At 42.8% G+C, this 13,885-nt stretch overlaps 1 protein-coding gene across 1 annotated transcript in view; it reads left to right on the top strand.

The window, feature by feature from the left end:
- vps50 (VPS50 subunit of EARP/GARPII complex) overlaps positions 1-13,614 on the top strand; it is a 218,347-nt gene extending 204,733 nt beyond the window's left edge. The window contains exons 26-28 of the mRNA XM_083763390.1: positions 2,172-2,293; positions 12,993-13,182; positions 13,484-13,614. Coding sequence (XP_083619516.1) covers positions 2,172-2,293; positions 12,993-13,182; positions 13,484-13,603 — 432 coding nt within the window. The 3' untranslated portion in view covers positions 13,604-13,614. The remainder of the gene's footprint in view (positions 1-2,171; positions 2,294-12,992; positions 13,183-13,483) is intronic.
- The last annotated feature ends 271 nt before the right edge of the window (positions 13,615-13,885 follow it).

Here is a 13,885-nt window from a genome sequence, read left to right as displayed (position 1 = left end):
CTAACTAATTTAGTTCATACCGTAAGCTGAATTTCCAGAGGGGGAGCGCTTTCTTTGGGCTTGGTTTATTTATGTGTCAGCATGTCAAATCAGTACAGCTGATTACTGCTACCTCTTTGAGGCGACAAGAAATGTGGTTAATATTATAGCAGGAATTGAACAGCGACTAATAATGGTGTACGTTTTCTTAATCATAATATTTACTTCAAGTTCAAGTACAGTATGGAAACAGTTAAGTTCCACTATATGGAAACATATTGGCGTCGACATGGCATTATTACAGCATAATCCATTGTGAAACGCAGGGGAGAGGAATTTGTATTCATAAATGCATGATGATCAGTAGTGTTCAGCCTTTGATACTAATTTGCATATAGAATGGCAGGGAAATGCAGCAGCACCAGAAATATTTATATTTTATTTTGGACCAAATGCTTCACACACACAGACCATGTTGTGGAACATCTGTAATGAATTAAACTGCCTGTATGCGGTGCCGTACTTCTTCATGTCTACTGGGGCGCAAAAGCAATGCCTTTTTTTGCCTTTCCTTGAAATCCCTAAAGGTCCAGCTTTCGCAGAGATATTATATTTAAAATTAACCCATTTTGGGCGGGAACCCCTTTTGGTGTTTCAAGCATTCTGTTATACTTTATCTATTGAAAAATAGCAGATCTACAAGCTCATAGCGCACCACCGAGTGGCGCGCTATGAACTTGTAGGTCTGCTATTTTTGAAAAATCGTAAAAATGCACCAACAAATCTTCGAATAGGTATATATTCTTTCAGAACGGACCTTTTTTTTTATTTCGACGTCAGGCCTAAATGGGTTGCCCATTCTGACCTGAGATCAGATTAAAAGAACATCTTCTACATCCTGACAGTTTTCTGAAAAAAAATTTCTATGTCAGTCGTTCTTCGATTTTTCAAAAATAGCAGACCTATGAGCTTGTAGATCTGTTATTTTTCAATAGCTAAAGCATAGCATAATGCTAACACCAAAAGGGGTTCCCACCCAAAATGGGTTAAGGTAGGCCTGTGGCCTACTCAGATGGAAATGGTCTTACACAGACGGCTGCTCATGGGCCACGTTCATCACTCGTGTTCATGTTCCAATTTCAATTTGCTCTCTTAAAAGAAAAACACAACAGACACTTTATTCATTCAATTATGATACGAAATTATGAAATGTGATTAAAAGTGCCATAACGTTAAGACGAGCTGAATCCAATTATGCACTGATTGCCATGGACGATAAGACGAGTTTAAAAAAAAGATTCCTCTAATCTGGTGTACAGGTGATGACATGCACATTACATGCATAATAGAATTACATTTTCTTTCTTTTTTTAATAATGGGCGAATTGGCAACCAAAGCCTAAACTGGTGACCACCAGGTGGCGCTAAATGAAAATTATTCTAACTAGCCCTTACCCGTTGTGAAATACTTGCTGCGTTTTCTCATTTTTAATTCACTAATAAATTCATTATTAAATTATAATTTGTTAAATTGGAAAAAGGGCTTTGTTAAGACCTCCATATTATTATGGTCAATGCCTGTGTGAAAAGTGGGAGTGCAGGCAGTGAGGAGCTACGGCAGTGTTTCTGACACACAGACATTGTCAGAATTATAGTATGATGATGATGACTATGAATAAAACTAAATAAAAAAAATCTGTCAAAATCAACACTACTGCCCAGTGCCACTGTGTCTGCAGTAGCAGTTGTTATTTATTTGTTTGTTTTTTATTTATGTATGTATTTATTCATTTATTTATTTTACATGACAGGAAAACATAGCCGAATTATGTGCGTGCTAAACAGAGGCCATTAAAAAAAAAAGAAATTACGAAAGCTGCCGAATGTCAATAGCTTATGCATATAAATGGTCTGTTCAACTGGCCGAGCAAGAAACTTAAACATTTGCAGTGCAAAAAATAATGGCAGGGAGCTAAAGGTAACCAAAGATAAACCTAAAACATGCCCAATATTTGTAATGTTAAACCTGTCACGTAAGTTGACCCAAGGCTTGAAATTGCATCGAATTAAATTATAGATTATACTGTTTGTTCCAGGTTTCCTGTGGCTACATGGGAACAATGCCAATTAAATTAATAGACAACTGGTGAATGTACTTAACTGAACTTTTATTTTATTCATAATCTCCCCAGGAGTTTGAGCAGTTTAACAAGCGTCTGGGCGATGTGTCCAGACATGTGCGAATCCCCCTGGCTGTGTCCAATGTCCTGTGGGAGCACTGTATCCGCTTAGCCAACAGGACTCTGGTCGAGGGGTAAGTAGGACTGTGCTCTTTCTCAGCTTTTCTTTTCAATGTGTACATGTAAAGTCAAGTCAAGTCAATATTAATTATATAGCACATTTAAAAACAACAGCAGTTGACCCAAAGTGCTTTCCAGAACAGGTAGACCGTAGTCTATCACAGTGCAATAATAAAACATGTAATACAATTGAAAAAACAGGCATGTGTCAATGGCAGGGTTATTATGTAACTAAAAACTAACAAAGTAACTAGAATTGACAAAATGTTCTACTTTACAAAACAAATAACTAACGGCATGGCGTGTCAATTTGTAAAATCACGAGAAAATGTCATTGGTTTTAGTCTGTCAGTATATTGACAGACATGACAGACGCACGCACGCACAGACGGACGGACGGACGGATGTAACCAGATTTGACTGAGGGTCTGCTATTGTGCAGCCTCCAGCCTCCAGAGGAGAAAAACGAGTTAATAGCACAGGCAGACTCTTCACATACTAGAGCATGTCTGAAATAATAATCAGAGCTGAATTTTACATGTAAATTATATGAAATAAATGCTTAAACATGTAGCTAGGTGTAATGTTAGAGTCCACAGAAGTGAACTTTTCAAGGCCGTTTTCTCAACTCGCAGTTTTCCTCAAGACATTATTCTATAAGCCATATCTCCAAAACTGGTGGCGTGGGTCAATATGAACAACCAATATGTCAATTTGAAGCTATGATTCCCTGCTTTCACATGACATGCAAAAAAACTAAATGGAAAAAAATCCAATGACTTGGCCCCGGTCACAATTGGTCAAATATATGTAGAGATATATAGATAGATAGAGATATACGTAGATATATTATAATTTTAAAGTATAAAGACCAAGTGCAATACAAGTATCAACAGATGTTAATTTAAATCTGGATTTAGCTAATTTATGACTAATCATTTCAGACATCATTTCCGGAGCTTTCCTGTAAAATGCACTCCCACGACAACCCCACTATTTCTATTAAAGTGCCAGTTTTAGTGCTACCATTACCATAATGTACATAACTGTGATAATTACATTCTTATTAGGAATACATTTATCTCCTGAGTTACCGGTTCATGTAAAGTATAGCTGAATACGATGTGATAGGTCTACGGTAATTTTAACAGTCATAAATTATAATGGTGGTACTTAGAAGAGGTGGGTCTACTACTATGATTCGTCACATCACTGAGTATCCTGTTGAAAGGAATGGCTATTGGCTGTCTGATGTACGCGTGGGCGGCGTGGCATAGTTTGGTTTATTTGAATCCGCATACAAGTATATTCCATGCAAATTGACACCTGTTGGATTGCTGTTAAAATTTGTTGAATTGCCTATAGCTATAGAATCGCTATAGACAAACTCAAAAGCAGTCCGGAACCCCTTTTGGTGTTAGCATTATGTCATGCTTTAGCTATTGAAAAATAGCAGATCTACAAGCTCATAGCGCGCCACCGAGTGGCGCGCTACGAGCTTGTAGGTCTGCTATTTTTGAAAAACCGAGGAACGACTGACATAGAAACATAGCTTTTTCAGAAAACTGTCAAATTATCAGTAGTTTCAACAAAAAGAAAGAAAGAAAAGCCTATGTCAGCTACTTCCCCCGCCCTTTTTTTGGATGACTCTGCAAATGTGACTATGTGGGAAGCAGCGATGCCAGCTGGCGATGCCAGAGGACAAATCAACAATGCAGGGAAAAAGTAATCCGCAAACAAAAACACTGTTCGGTCGTAGTTTACAGCTTTACTTCATCACTCAGGGATATTAATGTCCCCGTGGGGACGGAACTGTGCATGTCCAAAACCATTCCTATTATTTTATTATTATAACAAAAACAACTTCATGATAAGTGAAAATAGCCAATCTATACAAGCTAACAATGTGCTGCATCGTGAACGGTTGTGAGCTTTTGTGTGACACTCGTATGATGATGAAGTACGGAATAAATTCACGGGGAGAAAAAAAAACAGTAAAAAACTAAAAGTTTAAATAATATGGAGATCAGTGTTGATTTTGACAGCAAATTTAGATTTTAGTTTTAGTCATAGTCTTTGAATAGTTTTTGTCACATTGGAATGTTTTAGTCTTAGTCTAGTTTTAGTCGGCTAATTATCAAAAGATTTTAGTCGACTAAATGTACAGTTGATTTCGTCGACTCAAATTTATTTTGGCAGGCCTTGATGCTGTCGTAATGACTGATTTTACCCTTGCTGAAAATAGCTGATCTACAAGCTCGGCTATTTTCAGCATGTGTAAAAAGGCTTATACTGGATCTTTTGTCCACTGGTCACTTCCTAACATTTTAGTCTAGTTTGTATTTGTTGACGAAATTGCCAATATACATAGTCTTAGTTTTAGTAATCATAGCTTAGTTGAAGCTTAGTCAGTGAAAATAGGTAGTCGACCAACTTTTTTTGTCATAGTATTAGTCGAGGGGGATCAACGCTGATGGAGATACGAGGTCTCCGGCCGACACCGACGACATGCTAATGATGTGCTGTACCTGTTGGAACACTGGATTTATAGTCCCGGAGAATTGGACGGCGTAGAAGCTGCGGCTCATTCATTCATCTCGCGTTGTTTGACGGCTTTCGCCCTTTTTCGCTCGAGGAGAAATCTGTGCTCCCACCGGGGCACGCTCGTAAATATTGGCCATGAGAGCTAGTGTCATGATGATGCACTGAGCAGGCTCGGTGAGTTATTACAGCGCAGTGTTTTGGAGCCTCGTCGCCTCTTGGCTTCCCAGGGAAGCCTCCGGGGGCAGAAAAGTTTAAATTTCTCCCTGCTTTCTTATTTTCTTCCCCCCCCCCCCCCCCCCTCTCTCGGAGCAGAACATCTGCTCGTCAGAACTTGGAAAATAAACGTTCTTCTTTGCTATGGGGGAATGCCTAGATAGGTTTCGCTTTGAAGCGCCGTGCCAGGTTGCGGTGTCCTCTCGAGACTTGAAATGGTGTTGAACTTTGGTAGAACTTTGGGCTTTGCGTTGCTATAACTCACCGAGACCGAGAAATGGATCGTACCACTCCGGTTCCCACCGTCTTTACACTGGCGTCCTATCTGTATTTCAAAATACTGCTATTGGTTTAGAAAGCGTTTGAGTTATTTGGGGCCACAAATCCATTTCTGATCTGCTGATGACGATGTGAGCGATTCACCCTCTCATGTCATCTGGGACAGGTCTTGTTTTTGTCACCCTAGTCGAAACTAAACATACTTTCGATACTTTTGTGTGACGCTTTAGTATGATGAAGTAGGGCGTTAATTTACGGGGGAAAAGCACAAAGTTATGGAGATCTCCGTATGGAGATAATAGGTTTCAACCCGACAGCAATGTAATTTACAGTAAATGCTATCATAACCTATAATCTCAGCTTTTTGGGTTTCAGCTCACAAACTGCTGTTGATGGAAGCCAACAAACAGGCCCCCAACAAATACACATGCCTGATGCACCTGACCTGTCCTGCAGTGCAATTCACGGTCACTTGTGTTGTAATGTAAAGGACAGCTGCAGTGAAAGGCAGAGAAAATGCCAGAAAATTCTCTCTCTCTCTCTCTCTCTCTCTCTCTCTCTCTCTCTCTCTCTCGTTGTAATCCATCTTTGACAGCTCCCGTTGCTACTAGGCAACGCCTTGTTTAGCGCTCCTGGATATGTTTCACGCATGCGCGCTGTAGCGGTTTGAATGGTACCTTTTTAGTTTGGTAGGCTGGGGTGCCAGTCAGTCGAAGTGTCCTTGAGCAAGACTCTGAACCCCTAATTGCTCCTGATGTGCAGGTTGGTGCCTTGCATGGTTTCCGCCGCCATCAGTGTATGAATGTGTGTGTGAATGTAATGCACAATCTATGTAAAGCGCCTTGGATTAAGGCGCTATATAAATGCACCATTTACCATCATCGTTGAGCAGATTTCTTTTAAAACAAGAAAAAATAATATTTAGATTTTTATTATCGTGGGAACGGTGGCTTCCATTATCGCATTGCAACTTTCCAGGAAGGCCTGCAGAAAGCCTACCGATTTGCAGGTTGGTGCCTTGCATGGTTTCCGCCGCCATCGGTGTGTGAATGGATGAATGTATAATGCACAATCTATGTAAAGCGCCTTGGATAAAGGCGCTATATAAATGCACCATTTACCATTTAAGCTATGATGACTAAAACTAAGACTAAATATACTGACAATTTCGTCAACAATTAATGTAAAAACTAAATTGTTAGGTTAGCTCACAACGTTGTTAGCTGTTGTGAGCTTGTGTAGATCGGCTATTTTCAGCATGCAGCCAAGTGTAAAATCTACCATTGCGACGCCATCAGCGCCTGCAAAGAAATACATTTTTGTAGACAAAATCAACTGTAGATTTAGTCAACTAAACTCGTGCTATACCTTTAAGCTACTAAAAGATCACAGTGGAAGGAAGGAAGATTGGTGGCGAACTTTAAAGGAGAATTCCATACTAAAAGGCTTTCTTACCTTTCTTTGTAGTTGTTACGTCCCCATCAAAGAGGTCCAGGTGTTATTTTGTGCAAAAGCTCCTTATTGGCTATTTCCCCTACCATAAGCCCTCAATGAATTGCATTGAATTGAATGGGATGTATGGGGTGTTGTGCTAATTCGCTTATTTCCATCGAAATAAGTAGTAAAGTGTGCCGCTTGGGTTATTATTTACATTATGAAAAGAGGATATATACAAAAACTATATAATTTTGAGCGATGGAAATAAGCGAATTAGCACAACACCCCATACATCCCATTCAATTCAATGCAATTCAGTTAGGGCTTATGGTAGGGGAAATAGCCAATAAGGAGCTTTTGCACAAAATAACACCTGGACCTCTTTGATGGGGACGTAACAACTACAAAGAAAGGTAAGAAAGCCTTTTAGTATGGAATTCTCCTTTAAAGACGATCCAACACAGCTCTGCTCACAAGTAGAACAATTCTTTATTTCATATTTATTATATATTTATTTATTTCATAAATTAATTAAAGGATTTTTCTACTTCAAATGAACAGATCGAGCTGCCTTGGACCGTCTTTAAAGTTCGCCACCATCCTACTTCCTTTCCACTGTGATCTTTTGACTAACTCAAAGGTATAGAAACTTCTAAAGAACTCTTATCCTGTATTATTGAAACCCTCTCCAAAGAGCACCTGCAGTTTGCACTTTGTCTAACCCATTTCGACCTGAGATCAGATTCTAAAAATGTCTTCTACATCCTGACAGTTTTCTGAAAAAGCTATGTTTCTATGTCAGTCGTTCTTCGATTTTTCAAAAATAGCAGACCTACAAGCTCGTAGCGCGCAGATCTGCTATTTTTCAATAGCTAAAGCATAACATAATGCCTAACACCAAAAGGGGTTCCTGCCCCAAAATGGGACCCACGAAGCGCTTCTTCTTCTTCTTTTTTTCTAAACCTTTTTCTAAATTTAGTCGACCAAAACTAAAACTTTTCAGATGACTAAAACTAAATACAACTCGATTCAAAAGACTATATGACTAAAACTAGATTAAAAAAAATTATATGTCAAAATGATCATGAACAGTTGCCCTTTGAACAGCCTGCAGGCGGCGCTATAGTACAGCAACAAAAGAATGCCCTCGCCGTCCGGCTCCACTTCCCACAAACACGGCCAACTGCGTTTGTGGGAAAACGCCCGAACCAGACCGGATGCACCGCCGGCCGCGGAGGATTCTAACCCCCTAGTCAGTCGCCTTGGGGTTGTTAAACGGTTTCTACGTTGAAAGCCAGAACACCTTCCTCCGTCCTCCCCTCTCTGGCACCTAGGGGGGGCTCAGGGGTAGACTAGGCCCCCCTGGTACCCTCCTCCGTCCTCCTCTCTCTGGCATATTCTGACGAGCCTGGGAGAGAAAGTAGACGGCGAAGAGCGGAGGAAAGCGAAAGAATGGGAAAGCGAGGACGTGGGTGGCGGCAGTGTTGATTTTGGCGACTAATACTATGGCGATAAATGTTCGTCGACTACCCTTTGTCACTGACGAAAATGGATGGAAACTAAGCTATGATGTCTAAAACTAAGACTAAATATATTTACATAAACTAGACAACTAGACTAAATTGTTAGGAAGGGACTAGTGGACAAGAGATCCAGTATACGTAAAATAAACAAGTAATTTTACACTTCGTTGCATGCTGAAAATAGCCGATCTACAAGCTCACAACGCGTCGCGCTGCGAGTCTGTGGCGAGTTGTGAGCTTGTGGATCGGCTATTTTCGGCATGTGTAAAATCACCCATTATGACGGCATCAGGGCCTGCCAAAATACACTTTATTCGACTAAAACTAGACTAACACTAAAACATTCCAGGCGACTAAAATGAGACTAAAACTAAATGAAAACTATTCAAGAGACTAAGGCCCAAACCACACCGCTGAAACTTTGCAACAAAATGCAACTCCTTGCAACATGCCATTGGGAATAATGGTTGCAAGTAGTCACAAGGAGTTACATGTTTAGGAGTTGCAAGGTGACCCTCCGCTGTCAAAATCAACACTGCACTTGAGGATGATTGAAGGAAAGGAGAACAGAGAGAGAGAGAGTAGGTATGTATGTGTGAGAAAGACCTGAGATCAGATTCTAAAAATGTCTTCTACATCCTGACAGTTTTCTGAAAAAGCTATGTTTCTATGTCAGTCGTTCTTCGATTTTTCAAAAATAGCAGACCTACAAGCTCGTAGCGCGCACCGATCTGCTATTTTTCAATAGCTAAAGCATAACATAATGCCTAACACCAAAAGGGGTTCCTGCCCCAAAATGGGACCCACAAAGCGCTTCTTCTTCTTCTTTTTTTCTAAACCTTTTTCTAAATTTAGTCGACCAAAACTAAAACTTTTCAGATGACTAAAACTAAATACAACTTGATTCAAAAGACTGACTAAAACTAGATTAAAAAAAATTATATGTCAAAATGATCATGAACAGTTGCCCTTTGAACAGCCTGCAGGCGGCGCTATAGTACAGCAACAAAAGAATGCCCTCGCCGTCCGGCTCCACTTCCCACAAACACGGCCAACTGCGTTTGTGGGAAAACGCCCGAACCAGACCGGATGCACCGCCGGCCGCGGAGGATTCTAACCCCCTAGTCAGTCGCCTTGGGGTTGTTAAACGGTTTCTACGTTGAAAGCCAGAACACCTTCCTCCGTCCTCCCCTCTCTGGCACCCAGGGGGGGCTCAGGGGTAGACTAGGCCCCCCTGGTTCCCCTCCTCCGTCCTCCCCTCTCTGGCACCCAGGGTGGGCTCAGGGGTAGACTAGGCCCCCCTGGTTCCCCTCCTCCGTCCTCCCTCTCTCTGGCACCCAGGGGGGCTCAGGGGTAGACTAGGCCCCCCTGGTTCCCTCCTCCTCCGTCCTCCCTCTCTCTGGCACCCAGGGGGGCTCAGGGGTAGACTAGGCCCCCCTGGTTCCCTCCTCCGTCCTCCTCTCTCTGGCATATTCTGACGAGCCTGGGAGAGAAAGTAGACGGCGAAGAGCGGAGGAAAGCGAAAGAATGGGAAAGTGTTGATTTTGTCGACTAATACTATGGCGATAAATGTTCGTCGACTACCCTTTGTCACTGACGAAAATGGATGGAAACTAAGCTATGATGTCTAAAACTAAGACTAAATATATTTACATAAACTAGACAAGTAGACTAAATTGTTAGGAAGGGACTAGTGGACAAGAGATCCAGTATACGTAAAATAAACAAGTAATTTTACACTTCGTTGCATGCTGAAAATAGCCGATCTACAAGCTCACAACGTGTCGCGCTGCGAGTCTGTGGCAAGTTGTGAGCTTGTGGATCGGCTATTTTCGGCATGTGTAAAATCACCCATTATGACGGCATCAGGGCCTGCCAAAATACACTTTATTCGACTAAAACTAGACTAACACTAAAACATTCCAGGTGACTAAAATTAGACTAAAACTAAATGAAAACTATTCAAGAGACTAAGGCCCAAACCACACCGCTGAAACTCTTTGCAACAAAATGCAACTCCTTGCAACATGCCATTGGGAATAATGGTTGCAAGTAGTCACAAGGAGTTACATGTTTAGGAGTTGCAAGGTGACCCTCCGCTGTCAAAATCAACACTGCACTTGAGGATGATTGAAGGAAAGGAGAACAGAGAGAGAGAGAGTATGTATGTATGTGAGAAAGATAGATATTTACAGTGCTTTCTTCATTGGACTATATCACAGAATAACTCTTCCATACTTCCTTCTGTGTTACCAATGATACTAATTAAGGTTATTTTCCATTTAATGTGCACTGTTCTCAAACTTGTTTTAATGTCAAGGACCCCCATAACTCTGAGAATGTACAAAAAAAAATGTCCATTTGGTTCCATTTGTACACTCCTCAGAGTTACACACCCGTCCGGGGCCATTTGGAAACCACGCAAGGACACTTTTGAGACCCACTGGTGTAGCAGAGTGTTTCCAGTGTGCCAACCAGGGGGGCAGTCAGACAGATATTTTGTGAAGCCACTGAGGAAATCGGGATTTCCTGAAAGTTCATATAATGGCCTGTTGTGGCGCTGTCATTGGGCCCAATAGAAGTCCATGTATTTGGGCCCAACTTCACCTAGACTGTATTACCTTAATAAACATGGTCATGAATACGTTCTGCTTCCAGTCACTAGTTTAAAGTCTCATTTCTAATGTCATAATATTCTTTTTGGAAAATTATGGTCCCATTTATTTAAAAAAAGACCATAAAGTCGCATATGTTCTGAGGGGCGTGGCTACCGTTACAGTCTATGAAACTAACTAAGAAGAAGGGGGGAAGTCCCGCCTCGTTGTCTGGGCCAGCCAATGGGCCAGCTGGGCCCAAACGGATCTAGAAAGATGGCGATTTCAAGGACTGACAGGCTTCATTTTACGTTCATGTTAGACCCGGGGAACGCTTTGTCCATATTTTTTTACAGTCTATGGTGCCAACCCGCACAATAGCAGCACCCTGACCAGAATGGAACAACAGAGCTTTCATTAGTATCATTGGTAACACCTGTGAAGGAAGTAGGGAATGGGCGCCAAGTTCTTTCCAAAATGGCGTGTGTGCATATAGCGCCCATTGCATCCCTGTGGGACAGAAAACAAACCAAAGTGTCAGTGTAACAGAGAAAAGGCGATTCCACTTGCAGTACCTGTATTACGGTAATCTAACGTAATTGTAAAAAAGGAACATCACTGTTCCTTTTTAATGTTAAGTTGCACTTTTGATGTGAAGCTGCGCTGGTCCTGATCGTATTGTATTTCCTTGTTTATCGCCAGCCTGTCTATCGGCAGTGAATAAACCAGTTTGAAGACTTGGGTGAATTCTATCGCACAACAACACAACGCAGGTCGAAGTTCACACTGCTACATCAGCAGTCAATGACTCACTGACTCACTAGACGTATTGTACTCCTTGGCACTATTGTAGATAATGCTATTTGCTTTTACATTTACAGACGGCTGTTTGTTTGCATTTCTCTGACCGATACGTCACAGGACTCTCTCCATACATACTCACATGCATGCACAAACATACACACAAACAATCAATCGACAGTCAATTTTCCGAGACCACGAACAACATCTTTGAACCCATCTAGATGATTTGATGATATAACCACAATTAGGATACAACGGAATCTGTGCTATTTCCGTGACAATATATATATTTTCATACCACTTTTGTCTCATTGTTGCGACCGTCATGTCAGTCAGTCAGTTTGTCCGTCCGTCCGTCATGCCTAGTGACACACTCCAAATATGGCCAATACAGAATTAAAAAAGCATTAAAAAAAGCATTCCGGTACCTGCTCTCCTGTGTCTACTGTCTAAACCATCAGCTTGTTGTTCTGTTGTTCATCAATGTGTTTCTTATGAAAGGGCGCTTTAGCCCCTGTCCTTTTGACCATGAGAAAAGTGCCCTCTCCGTTCTGAGGCTCTGAACCTCGACAGGTCATCAGCGCAATGAGCACATCTGCATCCAAATCTTTCCTAATTGAGCGCGGTGCTGTGCAGGCGTGCACAGTGCGCTGCACACACAGAATTTTAGCAGATCTACAAGCTCACAACGCGTCACAGGCGACACGCTGTGAGCTTGTAGAGCGGCTATTTTGGGTTGAAGTTGCGTATACACAATCAACACTAAAATGAGCACATGAGAGTACACTGCTGCTGCAACGAGTGACCTGCTCTGCATGGGTTTTTCAAACGGTGTCGTCCTCTCTCTCTCAACGCAATTGAATGGACTGGACTTGCTGGGTGTTGAAACGCCGGTCGTTAGGATTTCGCGGGCCGCGGGACGGGCAGAGCCGTTGATTATATATTGTTTTGCGGGGCTAGTTTGGTGCGGGCTGGCTCCCGTGGCGGGACGGGACGGGCGGGTTATGAAAAAAAGCCGGGGCCGCGCATCACTACTGTACACACTCAAGACACGCTCCATATATCGCCAATACAGAATTCCGGATATGTTGATCTGACCCCCCCCCCCGTGCCAAAGCGCCAGCGCTCGCCCAGCAGTCTGCTGTCACCCAGGCGGATATGTTGATCTGAGCCCCCATGCCAAAGCGCCAGCGCTCGCCCAGCATTCTGCTGTCACCCAGGCGGATGCGTGCGCGCGACCTCGTCACCTCTCGCCCTCAGGGCGTCTTACTGGTTCGTATGGTCTCTCTCTCTCTCTCCTCCCCCTGTCCCCTGTATAGCTATGCCAACGTGAAGAAGTGCAGCAACGAGGGCCGGGCGCTGATGCAGCTGGACTTCCAGCAGTTCCTCATGAAGCTGGAGAAGCTGACGGACCTGCGGCCCATCCCCGACAAGGAGTTCGTGGAGACGTACATCAAGGCCTACTACCTGACGGAGAACGACATGGAGCAGTTCATCAAGAACCACCGGGTGAGTGGCTCACACACGTTACACGTGAACTCCGCATTTGACCCGCCGTCTCTTGGAGCGGTGAGCTGCAGCCGTGCCGCACTCGGGAATCATTTGATTAGATGATTTGACCCCCCCCCTAATCTAACCCTTTGATGCTGAGTGCCAAGCAGGGAGGCATTGGGTCCCATTTTTTTACAGTCTTTGGTATATGACCCGGGCCGGGGATCGAACCCCCGACCTTCCAGTTTCAGGGCGGACACTCTAACCACAAGGCCACTGGTCTGCATGGTAACTGTCTGGTCTCATTGTCCCTATATAGGAGTACTCCATGAAGCAGCTGGCCAACCTGGTGAACGTGTGCCTGGGCTCGCACATCAACAAGAAGGCTCGGCAGAAGCTCCTGGCGGCCATAGACGACATAGACAGACCAAAGAGATAGGTGTGAGGATGAGGTATATAGCTGAAGTTACACGACACTCCCGGCGTTAAACATTGGACTGTCCCACAGAAGAACACCCATAGTTAACCCATTCTGACCTGAGATCAGATTCTACAAGATGTCTTCTACATCCTGACAGTTTTCTGAAAAAGCTATGTTTCTATGTCAGTCGTTCTTCGATTCTTCAAAAATAGCAGACCTACAAGCTCGTAGCGCACCACTCGGTGGCGCGCTATGAGCTTGTAGATCTGCTATTTTTCAATAGCTAAAGCATGACATAAT

This window comes from Protomyctophum parallelum (assembly GCF_964188405.1).
Source record: "Protomyctophum parallelum genome assembly, chromosome: 1".
NCBI lineage: Eukaryota > Metazoa > Chordata > Actinopteri > Myctophiformes > Myctophidae > Protomyctophum > Protomyctophum parallelum.
Note: the sequence above shows the minus strand (reverse complement) of the source record. Positions and strands in the feature narration are given on the sequence as shown.